A 22,124-nucleotide genomic window follows, 5' to 3' on the forward strand; every position below is an offset into this window, starting at 1 on the left:
CCAGGATATCTGCACCTTGGGAGACCACCCCTTTCTCCTGCTAGGATATTTGCTCCCTCCGAGACCACCCCTGCTATGATATCTACATCCGCAGTGACCACCCATGTATTCTGCTATGATATCTACATCCGCAGTGACCACCCATGTATTCTGCTATTATATGTGCATCCTCAGTGACCACCCCGGTCTCCAGTTATGATATCTTTTTCATCAGTGACCCATATATCCTGTTATGACATCTGCCTACACAGTGACCACCCTGCTGTGATGCCTGCATCCTCTGTGGTCACCCCTGTTTCAGGCTATATCTGCATACCTTGTGACCACCCTCATGTGATGCTAGCATCCTCTATGACCAACCCTGTCTCAGGCTATGATATCTGCATACCGAGTGACCACCCAGCTGTGATGTCTGCATCCTCTGTGACCACCCTGAGAGTGACCACCCTGCTGTGATGCCTGCCTCCTCTCTGACCACCCCTGTTTCAGGCTATGATATCTGCATACGCAGCGACCACCCTACAGTGATGCCAGCATCCTCTGCGACCACCCCTGTCTCAGGCTATGATATCTGAATACTGAGTGACCACTCTGCTGTGATGCCTGCACCCCCAGTGACCACCCCAGTCTCAGGCTATGATATCTGCATACCCAGTGACCACCCCAGTCTCAGGCTATGATATCTGCATACCCAGTGCCCACCTTGCTGTAATGCCTGCATCCTCTGTGACCAGCCAGGTCTCAGGAAATATCTGCATACCCAGGGACCACCCTGCTGCGATGCCTGCAACTTTTGTGACCACCCCTGTATCCTGCTATATCTGTATCTTTAGTGACAAACCCTTTCTTCCTTTCCTCCCTTTCCCCCAGAAGATCAATGTCCCTAGAGTTCTGGTTCTCTCTAGGCTTGATTACTGCAATAGGCTCTTCCTTAATCTACGCTCTTCTTCTCCACAATCCCTCCAGCTAATCGAGAATAGGGCTGCAAGACTTATCCTTGGTCTCAAGCCCAGGGACCGCATCTCTCCATCCCTAGTATCTCTCCATTGGCTCCCGGTTGCTACAAGGATCAAATTCAAATCCCTCTGCATCATCCATAAGGCATCGGGGGCCGGGAACCACGCTATCTACAACTGGCTCACACTAAATACTCTCCCTCCAGATCTTAAGGTTCCTCCGGCACCAACTCTCTGTGTGTCAAGCGCTTCCCGAAACAGCGAGCTGGTGGCTGATCTTTCCTCCGCAGGCTCCCACCTATGGAACAGCCTCCCTCTTCGTCTTGAGCCAGATCTCCTCAAATTCCAGAAGCTCCTTAAGACCTACCTTTTCACCTCCTCCTCACCTTCCTCCCTCCCTTGCTAAACCCCAGTTGCTGAGATTGGTGATCAGGGCTCTTATGTGTCCTCCTGGGTCTTGGCCTCCCACACCCAACGCTGTCAGCCTCCGCCCGCTCCCAGCACTTGCCTTGGCACTGGCCTATGCCACCACAGGCCAGCACTTATCTATTGGCTGCTGACCACTCTCGCCTAGTCACGTAACAGCTGCTCACTCTCTAGCACTTCACCCCCGCCTCCTCATCTCTCTCTCCACTTGCACGTTCTGAATGCTCACAAGGCCTAGTAGGTCCGCCTCTATATTTCATTGTTATATTTGCTTTTCGTTCCCAGGTTCCCTCCCTGTTGCCCTGTGGGTGCTTTGAAAAACAATTGACTTGAAGTATAAGCGCCGTAAAAACTAGGATATATGCATCCTCATAGACCACCCCTGCTATGTTCCCTGCATCCTCAGTGACCACCTCTGTCTCAGGCTATGATAACTGCATACCCAGTGACCACCCTGCTGTGATGCCTGAATCCTCTGTGATCAACACTGTATCCTGCTATATCTGCATCTTTAGTGACCACCCCTTTCTCCTGCTGGGATATATGCATCCTCAGAGACCATCCCTGCTATGTTCTCTGCATCCTCAGTGACCACTCTTGATATGGTTCCTGCATCCTCGGGGACCACACCTGCTATGTTCTCTGCCTCCCCAGTGACCACCCACTCCTGTTATGGTTCCTGCAGCCTTAGAGACCACCCCTGTTATGGTTCCTGCATCCTCAGAGACCACTCCTCTTATGGTTCCTGCATCCTCAGAGACCACTCCTCTTATGGTTCCTGCATCCTCAGAGACCACTCCTATTATGGTTCCTGCATCCTCAGAGACCACACCTGACCCATGTCATGACCTTTGCATTCTCCTTCATCACCTCTGGCTCTGGCTAGGAGTCCTGCATCCACAGCAACTACCCTCTCCGCTGCTATGAGGCCTTCACCCTGAGTGACCAGCCCTGTGTCTTAGTACGAGGCATGTGCCTTCAGTGGCCACCCCCGGCTCTTGCCAAGGTGCCCATACCCTCAGTGAACACCCTGTCTCTTGAAAATGTGCCCATGTCATCAGGGCCCCCCCCCCCATGTGTCTTGCTACGGACCCCACATACTCGGGCACCCCCCCCCCTGCCATGATGCTTGCATTCTCAGTGACCACACATTTAGCCTGCCACTGAGTCTATTTACTCATGCCAGGGGACCACTCCGGTGGTGATAGTGTGCGGTCCAAATGTCCTTTAACATTAACAACTCTGCCTCCTCAATGGCCACTCCCGTTTTATCTGCACCCACAGTCAGCACTTAGTTCAACCTTCAGGCATCACTTCTACCGGACGATGTTTGTATCCTCACTCACGACCCATGTTATTACTTCTATACCCTCATGGGCCACCCCTGGCCCTTGCTATGAGGCCTTCATATCCAGGGGCCATCCTAGCCTGTGTTAGCATGCCTGCTCCCTGAATGACAAGCCCTGGCTTCTGACACGAGGCCTGCATCCTCAGTGACCCTGCCCCCTTCTCCCTCCCACTGTGAGGGCTGTATCTTCGGACAGGGCTGCCTGCTCTGAGCCTGAGTGACTCACCACCTGTGTTCCCAGCCAGAGGAATCCGAGTTTCCCTAGATAGTCTCAACTTGCTCAAGGGAGATGCCAAGTGGTTGCAGAACAGGGGGGGGGGAGAAGAGCCGAGCCTCCGTTTACCCACACCGCCCAGGCTCTAAACCCCAGCCCTCCTCCTCCCCGAAGCTACCGCTCCCTCTCACCCGCCTCCCACGCGTTCTCGGGAGGGTCCCTAGCGCCAGGCTAGCATTCTGGGCTGCCGTGAATCCCTAGCACCCCTCCCAGTAGCAATGGTATCTCCCAGCTCTAGAGGCCGGGCCAGTGCGTTACAATAGCAGCTCATCAGCTGCTGATGTGAAAGAGGTTTTTTTTTTTTTTTTAACTGCCTCTCTGTGATTCTCAATCGGTGCTGACACAGACCCTCCCTGGAGCTGGGGACCAGGGGAGAAAAGAATACCGAATACAGGGGGAGATTCGTGGGCCCCAGGAACCAAGACGCCCCTTTAAACCCCTCACCTTCTACACCATTACACTGGATTTGTAGCCCTATTTTGGGGGTGGACTCCTGGATTTCTTTTCGGGGCGATGGGGGCTCCCGGATCCGCCTGAGCCTTAAACTCCTGTTCTCGTTTTTTTCTCTCTTCTTTTTTTTTTGGGGAGGGGAGGGATGCGGTTTCTACCCAAGTGGGCAGACTGAGAACGGAAGAGGCACCCCCCGCCCCCCTGCAGTGCTGTGGGGTCCCAGGAAGCATGGAGGGCCTGCATGGAGGGTCAACGGGACAGCAAGGAGACGAGGGGCTCCAGCAGGTGGCAGGAGGTAAGCGGGGTTATCCTGGGGGGCGGGGGGTAGTGCACTTTGCTTGTGTGGCGACTGGTATGGGGGGTGCGGCTGGGCATTTTGCAGTGCAGGCTGTTGCATTGCAGACAGGAAGCCTTTGTTGCTTAGAGGGGGTGAGACCCGCGTTCACACCCTAGTAACCCCAGCCCCCCCCCCCCCTCCTCTCCACCAGATAGCAAGTGTTTCACTGGATGGGTTATTGAGTGGGGTGAGGGCTTTTGTGGTGCTGTGTGGGTGGTATATGGTTGAGCCATGTGTAACATGTCAGTCGGTGCGTTGCTTTGCTGATGTTGCGCCCCTTGCTATGTAGCCGTGTCTTCTCGGCGTTAAAGGGCCGGTGGGTGCCCCTTCCGTGACCTCCTTGGCGGATTGGGGGTGGGCGGGGGCATAGGACGACGTCCAGGCTTGGAAGCTGGAAAGGGAGAACGCCTGCCGCCACTGTGTGTGCGGTATTTGGCCGGCTTGGAGAAAAGTTGCTGTGTTCTTTATCTTCCGATCACCCCGGCTCAAGTCGAGGGTACACGCGAGTGGACGGAGTCCCCCCACTTTTTTTTTTTTTTTGTAGGCCTTGACCCCTGAAACCCCGTTATCAAGGTGACTATCCACCACTCGCGCCCCCCCCCCCTTACACGGACCAGTTACTTTCTCTAAAATCGATCGAGCCCTCAAGTCGACGCTGTCTCCCCTTCCCATCGCAACATACCTCGGTCTCTTGCCTGACCCCCAACCTCCGCACACCCTCACCCGAAATATCCCCCATGCAGCTGGCGGGAGCCGCTGCATTCCTGCGTGCCTGAAGCTGGTCAGAGAACGTGCCTCCCCGCCACCCCCCCTTTGCATTGCAGGAGAAGCCTCAACTACCCGCTGCCTCAGGAGGTCTCGACGACACGAGAGGCCCCCGGAGCCCCTCGCTGGGAATGAGGTCATTACCTCCCACTCTGCTACCGAGAAGAACCCGCCACCCCCAACAGGACACTATGCTCTCTGGGTGGGGCCTTGCTCATCCCATGCCACCGATGAGCCGTGCCACCCCACTTCGTCCACTTAGTTGTTGTTTGGAGGAGCAACCCCCACTCCTCCCCGTCTGGAGTCTTACCCCCCCCCCCCTTTATTGTTTTCTGGAATAGTTTTGCCACACCCCACCACTTTGTTCTTTTCTGTGGTAGCCTTACCACCCCCACACCACCACTTTGTTGTCTGGAGGATCCTTGCCCTCTCCTCCCTGGCTTTGTCTGGTGGAGCCTTGCACCCCAAACAGCAGTGTGCTGTGAGAGGAGCCCTACTCCCCGCCCCTTGCTGCTGGGAAGAGTACTGCCCCTACGCCTGCTGTTGGCGGACTGAGGTCTCTCTCTCTCTCTCCCCTACACCCAACTGCTTTTGCTGTTGGAGGGTGTGGGGGTGGCTGTCTTCTCTCCCCCACTTACTTATAAGTACACGATGTTGGAGGAGGTGGCGGCCCGCTCCTCCACACTTCCATGCTGTTGGAGGAGGTGGCGGCCCGCTCCTCCACACTCCCATGCTGTTGGAGGAGGTGGCGGCCCGCTCCTCCACGCTGTTGGAGGTGGCGGCCAACAAGAAATTGGAGAAAGCCTGACTGTGAAAGAATGCCATCTAATGCGGGTGGGACAGCAGGGCATTTATTTTTTTGGTAATAAAATTATGCAGGAATTCTGTTTGTGAGGGTGAGGTCTGCTAATCAGATCCCACGTTCATAAATGCACATGTACCTTACTGGGACTGTCTCCTGGCATCCCCTGTAATGACAGCAGAGCGGGTTCAAAGGTCACATGTGCATCCCCGTACAGAACTACTGGAACACTTGCTTCACACAGGCAGAAGTGACTTCTTTAACCTGCACTTCTGGTTCAGAATATTAGTTGTGTAACCCAAACTGCCTGGTGGCAGTTACTATCCAGATGTAAGGCACGTCTGGTTGTGACATGGTGGCTTTTGAGATTAGTTGTACAGCCACAAGCATTTGGATTTCATATTATTGTGCTCTTGGTGAGCAGTGACTCATTAATGACAAGGTGTCTATTAGCTGTCTGGCCTGCTTGTCCCCACAACAAACATGTGGCGCCGAGCTTAGTTTGATTCCCACCCGGTTACATTCCTCCAGGGATCAGGAATCACCCTGGGACGTCACCCTTTAAACGGGTGCTTCAAAGATAGCCCGTACATATCACAGTAGGGTGCTGATGACTGAGGTCCAATTTAAAGTAGGCAGATAAAGGAAAGGGCACTGGGTTAGAGCAACCCGAGGAGAGGGCCAGACCACAGACTGGTCTCCGCTGCTTGTATTAGGGTTTCCCAACATTTCCGCTTCTCCTCTTCCCCCTGCTTCCTGCAGACAAGGCAGTCTGGGTACCACATCAGCATGCAAAATGACACTTGTTACAGCAGCCTGGATTGGGCCCTTGACAACAGGCTTGCTCTGTACCAATCCGGTGTACCCTTTTGATACGATAGGTTATTTATAACGCGCATAATACCCAGAGATTTCAAAGCGCGGACCCAGGGAATGAACCTGTGTTGCTCCATGTTGTCTTGCTTCCAAGGTGAGCATGTATCCACTGAGCTATCCTCCCGAGACTTTTGCCTATATAAACGGGGGGGTGGAGGGGGAGTGGGGATTAATTTTTTCGGCTTCAAGAGGATGCGGCTGGAACTCTGTTGGGGATGCATCCTATTCCAAACTGCATAGGAAGAGGAAATCTCTTCTCCCTAATCATCCCATGGGGGTATTGTGATGGCTGCCTGGACAAGGCCTACTGCAACTGAGCCACTGGTACCCAGGACCCTGCTCACTGGAGGCAATAGAACCTATCGAGTGTCTCAGGAGGTTAGCTCAGGGGCAACGTGCTCGCCTTGGAAGCAAGAAGACATGGAGCACCACAGGTTCCAATCCCCAGGTCCGCGCTAGGTATGAAGCACGTTATAAATTACCTATCATATCAAGTGCTCTTTCTTGTTTGGAAGGGCATACGCAAGGACTCGCCTTGCCCGTGAGATCCTGGACTGGATCTTCCAGAAACTCCTGGTGCTCCCTCCATCTCCAAACCGCCTCAATGTCAGTTGCGGCACCTTTTGCTGCTGTCCAAGCTGCAACTCCATGCCCAAGTTTCATTGTCTCCATATCTGTGACCTGCCAAGTCTCGTAGGGTCCCCAATTCGACCCCTCGTGTCTGGTTACTGGCTTCTTCGAGCTACAGACCACTGCAGTACCATGTTGAGCCAACCAAGCCTGCTCGAAGCCAAAGGTCAGTCTGTCCCCTGAGTCATACTGAACCGTCGACCCAATATGGCCTGTCATCCACCGTGTCTTGGGGTCCCCCAAGCTGGGCCACTGCTGAAGAGCACTGCATCGTTGGAACCCAGCGCAGACCAAAGCCTGGCCCAAAGACCAGAAACTGAAGTTATTTGAAAAGGCCCCCTCCCTGTGGGCCACCAAGTACAGTAGCAACATTTTAAGCCCCGCCCCATGCCAACTTTGGCTCTGTCCTTTTTTTTTCCATTCTCCCTGTGTTCCTCTTCTGTCGCACTCCCTCGTAATTTCACTTTGCTTTCTACAGTGATACAATGTGTGTGCGTCTGTGTTGACGTTCAAACCGGATGTGGTATCAGCAGAACAATGGCGGCCTTCTACCAACAATCTATTCTTGCAACTTTTTAACAGTTGCTGCAGATGGCCGCGATCCTTTCTAAAATGACTGCCCTCGCGTGACAACGGGGGTGGGGTTGGAATGGGGGGCGAGGGGGCTAAGCTGGTCACCATTCATCACAGTGTGGTGATCATTACTCCAATTTGTTTAAATTGTGCCCAACACAGCCAGAATCCTCTGCAGATTGCTTGAAAGTGAAACATGCGTCGATAACAAATTAGCACTGTTACAAATTCATGAATAATATTGTGTTCTCATAATGCTAAGGATGCAGGGCCACTTATATACTACGTTTTTGTGTTTGATTTTTTTTCTTTTTTCTTTTTTTTCAATTTAATTTGTGGGGAATACCGGGGACGATTTCCATATTTGTGGACCGGTTCAGCAGGATTAAAGGAATAGCATTCTACAGGGGAAGGGTGGTCTTTTTCAGGAGACACTTGTGTTGCTTTCAGGTAACCAATAAAGGGGTAACATTATTACACTTGGAGAGGTAAAGCATTTTTATAGACTGCTTGTTTGAATCCAATAGTTGGGCCTAAGGGGAAACTGGTGTTAAGACTGCCCGGGAAGTCCCCAATTACACAGAGGATCTGGAGCCAGATCAAACCGAGCTCTTTAACGGAAATAGACAAAGTGCGAGGCAAAACCCAGCTTTATGTTCCCAAAGAAAGCAGGGACATCATATAAGCATAACAAAATCATGGAGCTACACTTCAGTAAAGGTTGGAGGAGGGCGTTTAAGTGTTACTATTAAATTAATTACAATATGTGTTTATTTTATCACATTAAGTCGTGAAATGCAGCCTGCCAGCAGAATAGACCTACTACAAAAAACCAGAACCACTGCAGTTTCGATATGCTCATTATAAACTAGAGATATATTCACTATTCATCATAATGGATGTCCTACTAGTTACCAGAACCTATGCCGTGCAGGGTTTGGTTAATAGTGGTGACAGCATATGCATTCTATAGGGTTTAAAGTTCTGATTGGATAATGCTTGTCTGATGGCTCCTCCTGAGACCACCTCTGAATTGATAACCGTAAAAAGACGACATCTCAACAATTAACTATTTGTGAGCGCCCGGCAACCACTTCAGTAGTGACGGTGCGCGGTACAAATATTGTTAACATAATACGTAATGGGTGGACTAACATTAAGGATTCTGATTGGTTGGCCTGTTATGGTTCAACCTTGGCCACCTAAGTGGTCAAGGCAAGAACCTAACGGGAGCTGGGGGAGAGAGAGGTCCACAGACTGCTTTCCTTTCAGTTAAAGAAGATCCCATCCCTCATTCCCAGGCTATGAGCCAGGGTGGTCTGTTTATATTTAGCCTGTGTTGCATCTCGTGTCTGGGGATATGTGTGGGGAGTAAGGCAGGTGTTTATCTGCGTTCCTGGCTAATGAATACAGTGTTTTTCAATTATTGGTCACATGTGAGAAATGACTTTCACCATGCATTTATTAATATTTTAGGTAATATTGCCGCAAGTGCTGTGGTTTTTCTTACCACTGGGGACACTCTTGAGCTATTCTTCAGGAAGACTGTGGGCTTCTAATTGTCCTGCACTGACTTACAATGGCTGGCTGTATTCTTTATCTAAGAATATATGGCTTCCGTCTTGGGAATCGTTATATTGTGTTTTCTCTCTGCCGTTCCTATCCCCCACCTTATTCATGGTAACCTTGGCTTGGTTTGCTAGCTACTGTTTTGGTGCTGTACGGATCTTTATTTATTTTGTTATGTCAGCATTTTGAGTTCTCATGAAGCCTTGAGGCCTTTCGGTTACTTAGAAGCATGTTGTGGCTTCCATTTTGGACAGGATGGCTGCCTGTTACAGTTGCGTTTCTATGTTAGTGAGCTATATTCGCGTGGCGTTCATGTTGCATTCAGCTAATATATTGCTAATGCTAATATTCTTCATGTCTTGTGGATGCTATATTAATTTTTATGTATAAATGCATTTACTTAGTGTTCACGTTCTTCATGTTGAGGGCACATTTGCTATGTGTCTAATGCATGCACATGTATTGGCATAACGTTAGCTTGGTTTTACTCGTGCCTCTTCAGCTTGGATCGTGTCCATCTGCTGTAGCTGCCTGGGATAAGGGCGGTCCGGTTATCTTGGTGAGTAACGTTTCTCACCTGTGCAGTATTGACCTCGGGGAGGGGCTGAGGCTATGGATGATACCTGTCTCTCAACGCTTTTGAGACAGACTGGTGTGCCTTTTGGGTGATGCTGATTAATAAATCCTTGCTGCAGGCCTTACATTTTACACTCGTCACTATCCAATGTCAAGTGATAAATGACTCTTGGCAAGTAAGAAAAGTGCGCTGTGCATGTGGGAAACTGAGGGGAGGGGAAAATTACTTTTGGGTGTGCCCGGTGGCTTGCAACATGGTATGGCGTTGCTGAAACGAAAGGCATGATCATCGGGCAAGTCTCAATGATCTGGCGTGTGATCATCCTAGGAGATCTGAGTGTGTGTCAATCTAGTCATCCGCGTGGCATGCGCACTGTCCTCTGCCAGGACCTGCAGAGGAGGTAAAGCCACAAGGCGGCGGGGGTAGTGAGTCTTGGAAGGAGAGGAACCACCTCTGGTGGTACAGGGCAGGCACCTGGACGATAATTAGAAATGGTTCATACTCCCCGTCTGGAAATTATGGGGCTCTATAAAGTGGTTCTGCAGGTGTTGGTGGGGCTGGGCCGGCAGGTGGAGGATAGAGCAAGCGCTCATGCCCAGATAAATACTAGTAAGGAGCACGTTGAGTCAGTATCACTATGGCTGCTCTTGGATGCTCATGCCATTTTATTGTTTGGCTGTTTTGTGGTTTGCTTTGTGCCACCAATGATCACTAAGCATTGATTCCCTTGCCAGAAGGGGTTTAGACCTAGCGGCATGACCTGATGTGACCACCTAGTCTAACAAGATAACCTAGAATAAGGAGAGCTGGCATAACATGCCAGATCCTTAAAACAAGGCCTTGTGTAGCGACGAAAGCCACGCATTCAAACATGGCATAGCATAACAATTGTATTTAGCATAGCGGCACAGCACGAAGCGCATGTGTCAGAAAAGATACTGGAGTACATGCTGGCAGGAAAGTGGGCGGTGCTGCTACATATCCAAACTATGGGGATGAAACACAAATCTTACTCTTCCAGCGCTCCACCCCACCTCGCTGGCGACTACCTTGACGAGTCCACCACTCTAAACTATGTATACCTGACCATCCAATCTTGATGGCCACACCAACGACAAAACAGAGCTACTTCTGGTTGGTCCCCCATCTGTGATCAAAAAACTTGACCCCCCCCCTATAACTCCTCTTCCATCGATGGCTTCCAAATCCCTGTCTCACCCTATGTGAAAACACTGGGAGTATACCTGCCCACATGATCTCTCACACGACAAGGTGGCGTTGCCTCGTCCGCAGCCTATTCCACCAAATTAATCGACTCCTCCTGACCTTTCCTCTCCCCCGACAGCTGTCTCACCGTAGCCCGAGCTACTGTAGGTTCAAAGCTTGACTATTGCAACGCCCTTTTTGTTGGCACATCTGAGCAGAACATTCGAAAAATGCTTGTTATCCAAAACAAAGCTACAGGAGCCGCACTGATTATCCCTAAAATGAACACCTCTCTGCAGCAAGAAAAGCTGCCCGCTGGCTCCCAATCCATGAACGAACGAAGTTTCTTCAAGACACTGTCCATCATGCACAAATGCCTGTACAATCATGCACTGCCCGCCCTACCTATCTACAAAATTCACCAAATTGTTGTCGACCAGACCCACTAGGGCAGCGTATGCTCACCGCATCACCCAGCCCTCAAATGGACTAGAACTCGTGGATCCGCTTTCCCTGCCATGGCAGCCAAACATTGGAACCTTCTCCAAAACTCACTGAGGTCTGAACAATCCTAGCAGACCTTCTGGAAAGTGCTAAAATACTGCTTTTCTCTTAACTGTAACCACCGTCTGTATTTGCCACGCTGTGGTAAGCATTCTATGCCTGCACTGTCTTTTGCAACCTGACCTGTATCGGCACCTTGACGCCTCGGGGCTTAGGGTGCTTTACAAATGCACAAATAAATGAAGCAGTTGGATAATGCCTGTGATTCTTTAACTGGGTCTAAAGGAGCCCTCGGGCATATATATATATTTTTTGTTGTAGCTTAGTAGTTAATATCGCGAAAGCGCAGTGGCGGTCCTACCAGTATTCTAAGATATACCTGCGTGGTGCACAGGGTCTCTGGATATCCCCAGGTGTGTACCGGACGCCATGGGATGAAGCCGCCTGGTTAGGAGAGGTACATGTTTTGCTTCAGCCACACAACAGTAATCGACATGGCAAGCATCGGATCAATATCGGAATACTAACGACTAATAATGCGGGCAAACCACGGCCCGAATTTCTCACCTAAAATCACTGCTTCTGTAACGCTCTCGATATGCGGGAAAATGCATGTTTTAATTGGAGGGACATAATCCTTGCCCCTTAATAATATGTGGCAGAGTGACCAGATTTAAAAAGTAAAAAAACCTGGACAGGGCAACTAAAATAAAAGTAGGACTAACTCTTGATTGTGGCTGTCAAGGCACTACACTTCAGTAGCGGTTGGAGGAGGTTGAAGTGTTACTGTTGGAATAAACACATTATAATTGATTTATCACAAACTACCACTATCTCAATTCGTAAAACGCAGCATTTCTTCGGTACGAGATTGTGCCTTCTGGCTGCCAGCTATGAAGACTTACTACCAAAAACCGGGACTACTGCATTTTTCCAATGAAAACAGAATCTTCAGAGAGCAGGACGGAGTACCCAATTCTGGGACAGTCTCAGCAAAACCGGGACGTCTGGTCACCCTAATATGTTGGAGTGACTGGGCATAGTGAGGGAGCTCAAAGCAAACCATGGAAGAAAACGTGTCCATGCTGGCTTCCACTGGACCATTTCCCCCTCGCCCCCCACCCTTCCCCCAAACAGGGTCCTGCTGCCCAGCCGGGCAGGCACACACAAACATCATGCACCATACATGCCCTCTCATTCACATCTGCACCCAAACATACTTGCACATAAACTCCAAAATACACACACCACTGACTGTGGAATCTTTCACACATGCACTCATGCAGGCCTAAACCCTTGCATACAGAACTTTCTTCTTCCTTACCTGCAGCCCGGGACCCAAGATGCCGCCATGATGGCCCTCCAGGCTTTCTAGTTCCTGGCATGCACGAGGGAGCCACTCATGCACATTCCCCAGCATGCATCACTAATGTGCCTTGCGGAAGCAACATTCCCCATGCCTTGCATCGCCCATTGATCATGCCTGGCTGGGGTTCTGTATTGAATGCCAATGTGAGGTGCAGTTGGAGTCGGCTGCCGAGTGTCGGCAGCAGCTGAGGAAGTGCTCAGTGTTTTCATTGGACTGGCTTGGCTCTGTCATAAGGTGGGGGGCGATCGGCGTCCCGTTGAGCGTTAGGAGCTGCGCCCCAAGAAAAATAGCTCTAAAAGCCATTTTCTGTAAATCCTGACCTTTTCAGTGTTCCTGTACGCATAGGTACCTGATGGAGTTACACAATGGACCAGAAGAACCTAAAGGTTAGGTATAGTTGATTATTTCACACTTAAAGTGGAGAACTTGAGCTCTCCATAAAATGTCCTATGGCTTTCCAGGTTTGACAGAGGCATGTACAACATTTTCCCATCAAACGATTAACATTAACACTCGAGAGCTGCTGTTCAGTCTCTTCTGCAGCCACACCAGCTGCTCATTGAGGTACTTTCCTGGAAACGGACAGTGTGAATAATCTTTTGCACTTGTCTCCGGGCCGCTGCACTATGCTCAACATTACTGCACTTTCAGCTTGCGCTCCTTGAGCGGGCATCCTCTCTGCACTTAACCTAGGGCCCTGCATGACGTGACTTTGTCTGCCTCCCCCTTTTTCTCTGCACCTCTGCCTGTACATATGCATGACCTAAATGTACTAGGACCAGTTAGTTCGTCTAGCCTGTCCCCTGCCCCCACGCCAGTTTTTCGCACCCTTCACTTCCAAGCTTGGTCTCAACTCTACTACTTCATGGCCTTGCACTGAGAGAAATGACTTTGTGCCTAGTATGCTGGTTTTTATGTTTCGATCGTTCGGAATCTTCAAGGCCTAAGAATGATACAGTAAACTTCCCGCTTTGAAGCACTTCACCTGTGCACAAGTGCTATATAAATAAAGGATTTGGCAGCTGCGAGCCCCCCCTGCAAGAGCCGCTGGGGCGCTTTCTAACTCTTGCAGTGCCATCCTGATGGCTTTTCGTAGAAACAGCAGCTTGGAACAAAACTCTTACGCAAGGCTCCAAAAAGGTCAACTATGGAGCTTGTGTGGATTTCTTCATCCAAACTTTCAGGATTTTTACACGGGCAAAATGATATTCCTGACCCCGTTGATGCTAAACAATAAGGTCAGTTGCCCCCTTTTTACCTTAGGCATTGGGCATTCCTGGGGAAACCCCACACACCTACCTGTTCCAGACTAGCGGGTTCGTTTTCAAGGTCTCTTCCTCCGTGTGCTGGTTGGTCAAATGTCGTGGAAAACAGACAGTGGTGCAAAGGGACAATTTGGTGAGGGCCACACACGCACACCTGACACTTCTCCTTCATTTGTATAATTCTGGGGTTTTCAAAATTTGGCTCTCCAGATGTTTTTAGCATAGCTTTCAACGCGTCATGTCGCGCCTAGAAACACTTGTGTACAGGCACGTTACAAATGCCATATCTTATCAGCCCTAGCCTTCATAGTCCATGGTGTAGTATCATGGGAGTTGTAGTCCAAAACATCTGGAGTGCTGCAGGTTGCAGACGCTTGATATTGTCAATATTCTTATTTTATGAAGGAAAAGTGTAACAAAAGCTGGCACCATGTAGTCTAAACCATAGGACAAAGCACACAAGTTTTGGCGTAAAAATAACTGCGCCATGTACTCTGTAGGGTCCTAGGATAGGGTGACCAGACTTCCGTTTGCATGGTTGGGTGGCTACGGTAATTCTGAATTTTGAAGTTGGAGGATTGGAAAGAACCCCAACCTTGAGGATTGGATAGAACTCCAACCTTTCAGGTACAAGTCACAACACTTACTGTCTGTGCCACAGAGACTGGCTTGGAAATAGTTGTACAGCAAGCCATGTAATATCAATGAGAGCATACTCTTGTTTTGAATGAACATGCCACGATTCACAGACAAAACTGCACAAATGAGATAATATACACTTTATAGAAAGGAAAAGTGCTGGAAATATGATTAGGTGGTGGTTGTGGGGGCGTGTTGGGGGGGATGGGTGGTAATTGGTGGGCTGCAATGGAGTAGTCTCTCTTCTATGTTGATCGTCCCAGTTTTTCGTTTTGAAAATCTGTTCACCCTATCCTAGGAGCCAGGCTTGTGGTGAGAAATTACAGGGGCGCTGTGGGTAAGCATGGCTGGCCGGCCTCCCAGCTTGCACTGCCGCCACATGTGGACTCTTGCAGGACGCTCGGCCATAGCCATCGGAGACTTTTTGGAAATGCTGGGCAACTCCACCCTCTGCAGTAAAGTCAATAGAACCGCTTTTAGCCGGTCACATGGCTCTTGTTGCTGACTCTGCTTAGTTTTCTTGCCCAATGAAGTTCTCTTGCGTTTTACGAGTTGGGTTGTTCTTGGTGGAGGAGAATAAAGGTCTGCGTCAGTTTGCTCATGTTACATTTTTTTTTTTTTTTTTTTTTTTTTAAATATTTTATTTTGCTTTTATCCCACCAACACGCTGAAACAATTGCATTAGAGTACAGATGGGGTGAAATGGCACATGAGAAGGGACATAAAGCTTGAAGGGGTTTGGTTATTTGCCCCCCTGCTATGGCCACGCTAATTCTCGTGGCCATTCCTACCCTTCCCCACCCCAAAAAATCATCCTCATGGGATCTCGGAGTGCCTGCCAGTGTTTTTTCAAAGCGGTCTTCTGAGAGTTAATGACTTAAATGGATCTGTGAACACGCTACTTGTGTAATAAAAGTGTCTTAACCAGGTCTGCCTTCAGCCACTCGATATAAGCACTATGCATGCCCTTTACTGAAGTCCTGTTAAAAACCTGCATTGGTGACGCCAACGGTTTTGGCTTGTGTGTGAAGTATTCAGTAAGTGCCTTTCCCATGCCTATGCTACAGCCCAAACTGTTTGAGTAACAAAGCCTTTTTAACCAGGGAGGTGCATTCGGTGTTTCGGTGTGTGCTGGAATCCCACTGTTTCTTGTACAGTGGAGCCATGGCAATTTCAGAAAGCCTGCTTCTATTTACAATCCATAACGACCACTGTGAACATTGGCGCTCAAGAGTGACGTGGCACTGGACTATTGTCGACTGGGCACAAAGCAATCTAAGTATGTGTACTCGGATAATGCCCCTAGCGAAAGCCACTCGCCTAAGGCCCGGGGGGGCTGGTGTAAGCAGGGGATCTGGGGCACACTGGCATTTTTACCTTTGGTGCCCTCAACCCACAAAAGGAGTTGCTGGGGGCACCAAAGGTGTGACACGGGTGCGCTCCAGTTCTCAAACCGTTGCTAAGGGGGCTATAGCCCCTGATGTTTTGGTTGTAGCCCCGGATAGAATCTCAGGAGCTACAGCCAAAAGACTAGCTAGCCCCCAGTCCCAACAGTTCTGACATCAGCTTAGCCCCGGGTCTTTTCCAGACCTAGCAACTCCCCTGGCAGGCACCATTTAATTTTAGGAAATACGTGGTTAAAAACCATGGGCTCCTTCAGTGAAAGGGCTGCCTGCTGCGTGATAACTATACTCAAACAGGAGGAGGACTGGAGGGCCCGGTTCTCCTATTGTTTCTGAGTAAAGGGGAATCCTGCAGCTTGAAAGCCCGTTAACCACGCGGTTAATGGGCTTTCATGCTGCGTGATGACTCTTTAGGGCTGCTACCCCCCCGACACCATGGGTCCAGTAGGTGCCCCACCGTGGCTGCCCACCTAACCGGAAGAGAACGGAAGTGCAATAGCTAAAGAAAAGAAAATGCAGCCTATGCTGCGGGCCGAGCCCAACCACACATTTCCTGTCCCGTCCTCCCATGCCTTTCTCACTTCCTGCCCCAGCTCCTGGGCCCCCATTTTATTTCCTGATGGTGCGTTTTCATTTTGCTCACGCTGCAGTCTGAGGAGAGGGGACTGCAGAGGTGTGGGAAACATTGAAATCCATGCATAAAAAGCAAATAAAATAAATGGGGGCCCATGTTCCAGGAGGCAACCTGGGGCTTAGGGTGACCAGATGTAAAAACACCGGTTGAGGTTGACGGACATAAAGGTAGGACTAACTCTTGAAAGTGGCCGTCGAGGTACTACACTTAAGTAAAGGTTGGAGGAGGGCGTTTAAGTGTTACTGTTCATTTAAGTCGTGAAATGCAGCCTGCCAGCAGAATAGACCTACTACAAAAAACCGGAACCTCTGCAGTTTCCAATGGAAACCTCATCTTAAGAAAGGGTGGGGACAGAGCGCCAAAAACCTGGGACAGTTCCGGCAAAACTGAGACTCCTGGTCACCCTACCGGGGCTGCATTTATTTACTTTATGCCAGCACCGCTCCCATGGGCCGCCACCAATCCCATGCCGCCATGCAATTGTGGCGGCCCATGTTCCTACTGTCAGTGGCGCAACACCATTGAGCAGATGGATCGCTCTAGCGCCCCCTAAATGTTGAGCTATGTTTACTCGACCTGGCTGATCTACAGAGCTGTGGCCAGTCCGGACAGAACAGGACACAGACGTTAAACCGTGCCTGGACTTTGCTGTGAGCAAAGGCCCTGCAATTACTAACGTAAAGCATGTCATTGTTGGTACCTGCATACATGTTTTAGGCAATTGCAATCGTGATGTGGGGTGGTACTTGCATGTCAGGGTGGGTGATTGGAAGGGTAGGGGGTGTGGGTCAGGAGGCATCTCATTCTTACAGCAGTCCGTAAGTGTGTGGTTCAGACTTGAAGGAGAGAGTTAACTGCTTCTAACATTGAAGTTGTACCAGAATAGTCTCCGTAGAATACGTAAAGAAGTTGGATGCCCCACCCAAGTGAGTTTGCCTCCCTCCATGGCCAGGCTAATGGCTCTCCCCGTTGCAGGCTCCTAGAGCCAGGACTGACCCCCCACAGGCTTTGCCCTAGCAATGAATTCCTTTGCTCTCCCAGGTCTGCCTGTGCAGATCATGAGGCTGCTGGAATACTACAGAAACCTGGAAAATAAAACCTAACCATTCCCAGTGTCTAACTTGAAAAAATAAGCCCAGGCACCAAACAAAGTGGCACACACTTGCTAAATGCAATGCTTTTCTTTCCTTGATGGAATGGTACCTGGTGGCAGGTTCTGGGAAACAATTAAAGTAATTGGTGTATTTTAAAGCAGTTTGGGAGAGGATGGGACCAGTAACATTGATTTAAAAAAAAAAAAAAAAAAAAAAAACAGGTCCACGTTGCATTACGTCTCCCAAACGGGCAGAAATGGGTTACAAAACAGGCCTGATCTATCTTGTGCCAACACTTGGGTATTAAAATGTACATTTTATATTGATTGCGCTCAATTCACCTTCTTGAAAAGGAATCTTGGAAATCACCGCCCGTCTCTTTCTAGCGCTGTATGCACACTCGCACCTGGCTATTATATTGAGTGGGTAAGCGCTACTTTGTGTGCGCGCTGTTGAGCTCTGGGTTAGGCTGGGGGCAAAGAGTACAAAGGGAGGAAGTCGGGAGCGAGGTGACCAATGCGGTCACGTGTAGGACACTTCACAGGGGCCCGACGATGGGAGGCCTTCAAAGAGGACATTGCTCCATCCAGGTGGGGAAGAACCAGTGCTTGAGCGGTGGTCTGTCTGAAGGGAGGAAGGGCTTGACTTTCGGCAGGAGGTGAGCTCTGGTGTGAAGCCCTCAGGGTTCATGGTTGATGGCCAGGTCTGTATGTCTGGGTGTTCAGTGCTGTTGTTGAGGAGTAGCAACTTGGCCTTGAGCTTCAAGTATGCACTGGACATCCAAGACTGGATCAGTGAGAGGCAGGTTTTGAGCCGATAGATGTCCGTGATGGAGTAGATCTTGAGGTATAGCTGTGTGTCGTTGGCGTATTGGTGGATGTTGTGTGTGGCTAGAGGTGCTCCCAGCGGCGGCATGAATAGATTGAAGATCATTGGGCAGAGGATGGAACCCTGCAGGACTCCACAGGTGATGGGTGGCATTGACTGGCAATCTAGAGGAGTCCATCTGAACAAACTGCTGGAGCCTGGTGAGGTAGGACTTGAACCAGAATAGGACAAGGTCACTGATCCCCATGCGCTGATATAGTGTCCGTGAGATCCTGTTGGTCTACAATGTCGCAAGTGGCGAGTAGAATTGGGAGGCACGGGTGACCGTCGGCGACCACCTGTATGGTTGCCATTTCTGTGCTGCATCCCCTCACGACACAATTCTGGCAGCCAGTGGATAGATTGGGAGGGGGGGCACACACACAATGCTCCCCCTGCACCCCCCATAAACACGTGCGCCTTTACTAACTGAGCTATTGACACAGCTTCTGGGGCATGAACTCTGTCTTGGGGAGTGGCAGAGATCCTTTTTTTCCCAAAGAACGTTTGACCCAGTGGCTCTCCTCGGTCTAGTAGGACGTGTGGCGTGCAGCTTGACGTCACTTCCTGCTGACTAATGTCTCCATTGTTCCAAGCTCTGAAGACGCAGGTGATATGGACCTCCCCAGGGACCTACAAACACAGGCCTGTGCTACAAAGGGAATCCCGCAAGAGTACACACCTGCCCGCCCACAATAGTGAAGGACGGTGTGTTGGCTGTTACCCAAGTGTTTCAAAGCACAGACGTCACTCTCACCTCTTCACGCGCTGTAGAGTGCCAGGGTGACAGACGTGTTATCAAATGTGCCGCTTAAAGTGGATCCCGGAGGCCAACCGTGGCTCTGTGCTCTTGAGTTTAATAACTAATTAACCTCAGGTCACGGGGCTTATCCTCGCTGACCTCCGGGGGGAGGGGGTCGTAGGGGGCGAGGTAAGTAAACATTGCATAGCCACTGCAGTCAGTTCGTCTAATACATACAAGGGATGGTTTGACCTTGTGTGTGTGCTCTTCTTTCGTGAACTGGACACCAGGAGCTAGTTCCGATTAACACGATAAGAGGGATTGGCTGTGCACATGAATGGTGTGCTGGCAAGTCAGTCGGCAACAAAAAAATAAAAGTAAGGGTGTCTTTAATCTTCACCCTAATTTATCCGCCAAGGCATTCGGCGCGACTGCGAGGTTGTCCGTTTTGTAGCCTGGCCTGGCATTTTATATTTGAAGCATAATGGCGGCTGCTCTTTTTGTGGACGGGTCCCCTTCCCTTGCAACAGTTTAGCGCCCTGGGCTGCTGGGTACATGCAGCAGGTGGTAGTCACTTGCTATGGTGACCCTTAGCACCAGTAATGTAATGGGGTTCGACGTTTCAGGGCCGGACGTGACGTAGAGGCGCCAATCTTCAAAAGGACCGATGCACCCGAAGCTAGTGATAAACGGAGAAGGAAAATGGTGTGTCTGCTGTTTTTTCTGACTTGAATTCCCAAGGGGCTCTGGTGGTGGCAGGAAACGTTTGCCTCCCCTTAGGAGAGAAGGGAAGGGTTATCTGCCTGATGTGGGGGCAGAATCGGTGCACATCCGGCCTGACCTTGAGCACTGCCATGGCAGTGATTGGCTGAAGAAGTTATAGACCCGCCTTCAAGGCAGTCCTTGCATACATGTGAGGGCACGCAGCCTGGGGTGGGAGACGTGAGCTCCGAGCGAGTCTTTGGATGAGCACTGCTTTTGGTGTGAGTCTCTGCAGCCATGAAAGCTGGGGAGGGGGTGCTGCTATAAGGGCGAGTGGGAGAAGCAAGGGATGCGAAGTGCACAGGGGCTCTGGGGCCCTGGCACCCCCTGGGAAAAGCCATCTGTACTAAAAATCCCTATACTTTAATTGGGACTTGATGAAAATCTGTCCACCCGCACACCCTGGGAAAAACAAGTCCGCTTCCCTGTTCCTGACCTCCTCATGAGTACCACCATCGGCGTAGGGTAAGGTGGGAGAATGCAAGGCCCTCCTGGCCTGTCCGTGAGTACTACCATGAGAGTGAGTAAGGTGGGAGAAGCATGCCGTTACTGACCAGTCCGTGAGTACCACCATAGGCCTAGGGTAAGGTGGTAGAATGCAAGGCCTTCCTGGCCTGTCTGTGTACTACCATGAGAGTGAGTAAGGTGGGAGAAACATGCCGTTCCTGACCTCTCCACGAGTACCACCATAGGCGTAGGGTAAGGTGGTAATATGCAAGGCCTTCCTGGACTGTCCGTGAGGATTACCATAGTAGTGAGTGAGGTGGGAGAAGCATGCCGTTACTGACCTGTCTGAGTACTACCATAGTAGTGAGTAACGCGATAGAATGCAAGGCGTTCCTGGCCTGCCCGTGAGTACTACCATAAGAGGGAGGGTGGGGGGAGGGAGTGGGAAGAAGCAAGGCATTCCGGACCTGTCCGCGAGTACCACCGTGTGTGTGTGTGTGTGTGTGTGTGTGTGTGTTAGTGAGCTGAAAGAAGCAAGGCCTTCAGGACCTGCCGGTGAGTACTGCTTTAAAAGATAGAGTGCAAGCAGTCTGGGGTGGGAGAGCAAGACCTTCTTGGCCTACACATGAGTACTTCCGGAGGAGCGAGTGGCTGCAGCCTGGGCAAAACTTGAATATATACATGCAAAGGGCACCCCAGGGCGGAAATGAAATTCAATAATGTTTCGTTTGGAGACTTGACCGACATCTGGGCTGAGAGATTGTTCCCGGGAAAGCGCCGGAGCCAGGTCCAACGGAGGCCAGCCTTGCTCCCGAGACACAACCTGCTTGGCTTGGAATGTCCCTCCTTTTGCAGCACGTGTCTAGGACTTTTCCCCAGAGTTTCTTCTGGGGTTGTAGGTGCGCTACGTTATGATATTGGGTTGAAATCTTCGACGATGGGTTCTCTTGATCCTCTGTGCTTTTTCTTAAGATCTCCTGGATCTCTACACCCCCTCCCTGCTTTGCTTATTGGTGGTTGGCCTTAACTGTTAAACCCTGGGATGTCATGATACAATAGGCCCAGGCGAGATCACTCGGGATCGATCCTGTCTTCAAGCTCGTGTCAATGCTTTAGGTTTAATGTGCTTCTTCCTCTGTTGGTGGGAGATCCACCAGCCCCAGATTCTCTAGTCTTTCTTTTGATCCACCGAGATGACCCGATCACCCAAGATCGACCCCGTCTCCAAGCTCCATTCTTTAGGTTCCAGTGTCCTTCTTCCTCTCCTGGCAGGAGATCCACCAGCCCCAGATTCTCTAGTCTTTCTTTTGATCCACCTGTGCGTAATTTAGTTCTCCGGCTAGTGGGATCTGGACCTTTTTTAAGGAGATGTGTGATGTTTCATTGGCAGCGTTCTCTCCGGCTCGGTCCTAATTTGTTGGGGTAGTGCATATTGTCCTCCAAAATTTGAGTCTGGGAGGGTGGATGAGTGAATGGTGGCTGGATTTTGGCAAGACCCAAAAGTCTTCTCGTTTGTGTGGAGAAGGTTTGCCGCACACGGTAATGTTTCCTTTTTCAGAAATCTAATGCATAATCCTTGTCTTATGTTCCGCGTTGGTGCAAAGCTTAG

At 50.3% G+C, this 22,124-nt stretch overlaps 1 protein-coding gene across 4 annotated transcripts in view; it reads left to right on the forward strand.

The window, feature by feature from the left end:
• The first annotated feature begins 3,346 nt into the window (after positions 1 to 3,346).
• The window catches only part of MAP7D1 (MAP7 domain containing 1), a 382,583-nt gene continuing 363,805 nt past the window's right edge, over positions 3,347 to 22,124 (forward strand). For 3 of the 4 annotated variants that reach the window (XM_069622618.1, XM_069622619.1, XM_069622621.1), the window contains exon 1: positions 3,535 to 3,749. In XM_069622618.1, coding sequence (XP_069478719.1) covers positions 3,683 to 3,749 — 67 coding nt within the window. In that variant the 5' untranslated portion in view covers positions 3,535 to 3,682. Of the gene's footprint in view, positions 3,750 to 22,124 lie in introns of all 4 variants that reach the window. The other variant, XM_069622620.1, reaches the window with a different exon arrangement.

Source organism: Ambystoma mexicanum, chromosome 11, assembly GCF_040938575.1.
Source record: "Ambystoma mexicanum isolate Mex_15411 chromosome 11, UKY_AmexF1_1, whole genome shotgun sequence".
In the NCBI taxonomy this organism is placed as follows: Eukaryota; Metazoa; Chordata; class Amphibia; order Caudata; family Ambystomatidae; genus Ambystoma; species Ambystoma mexicanum.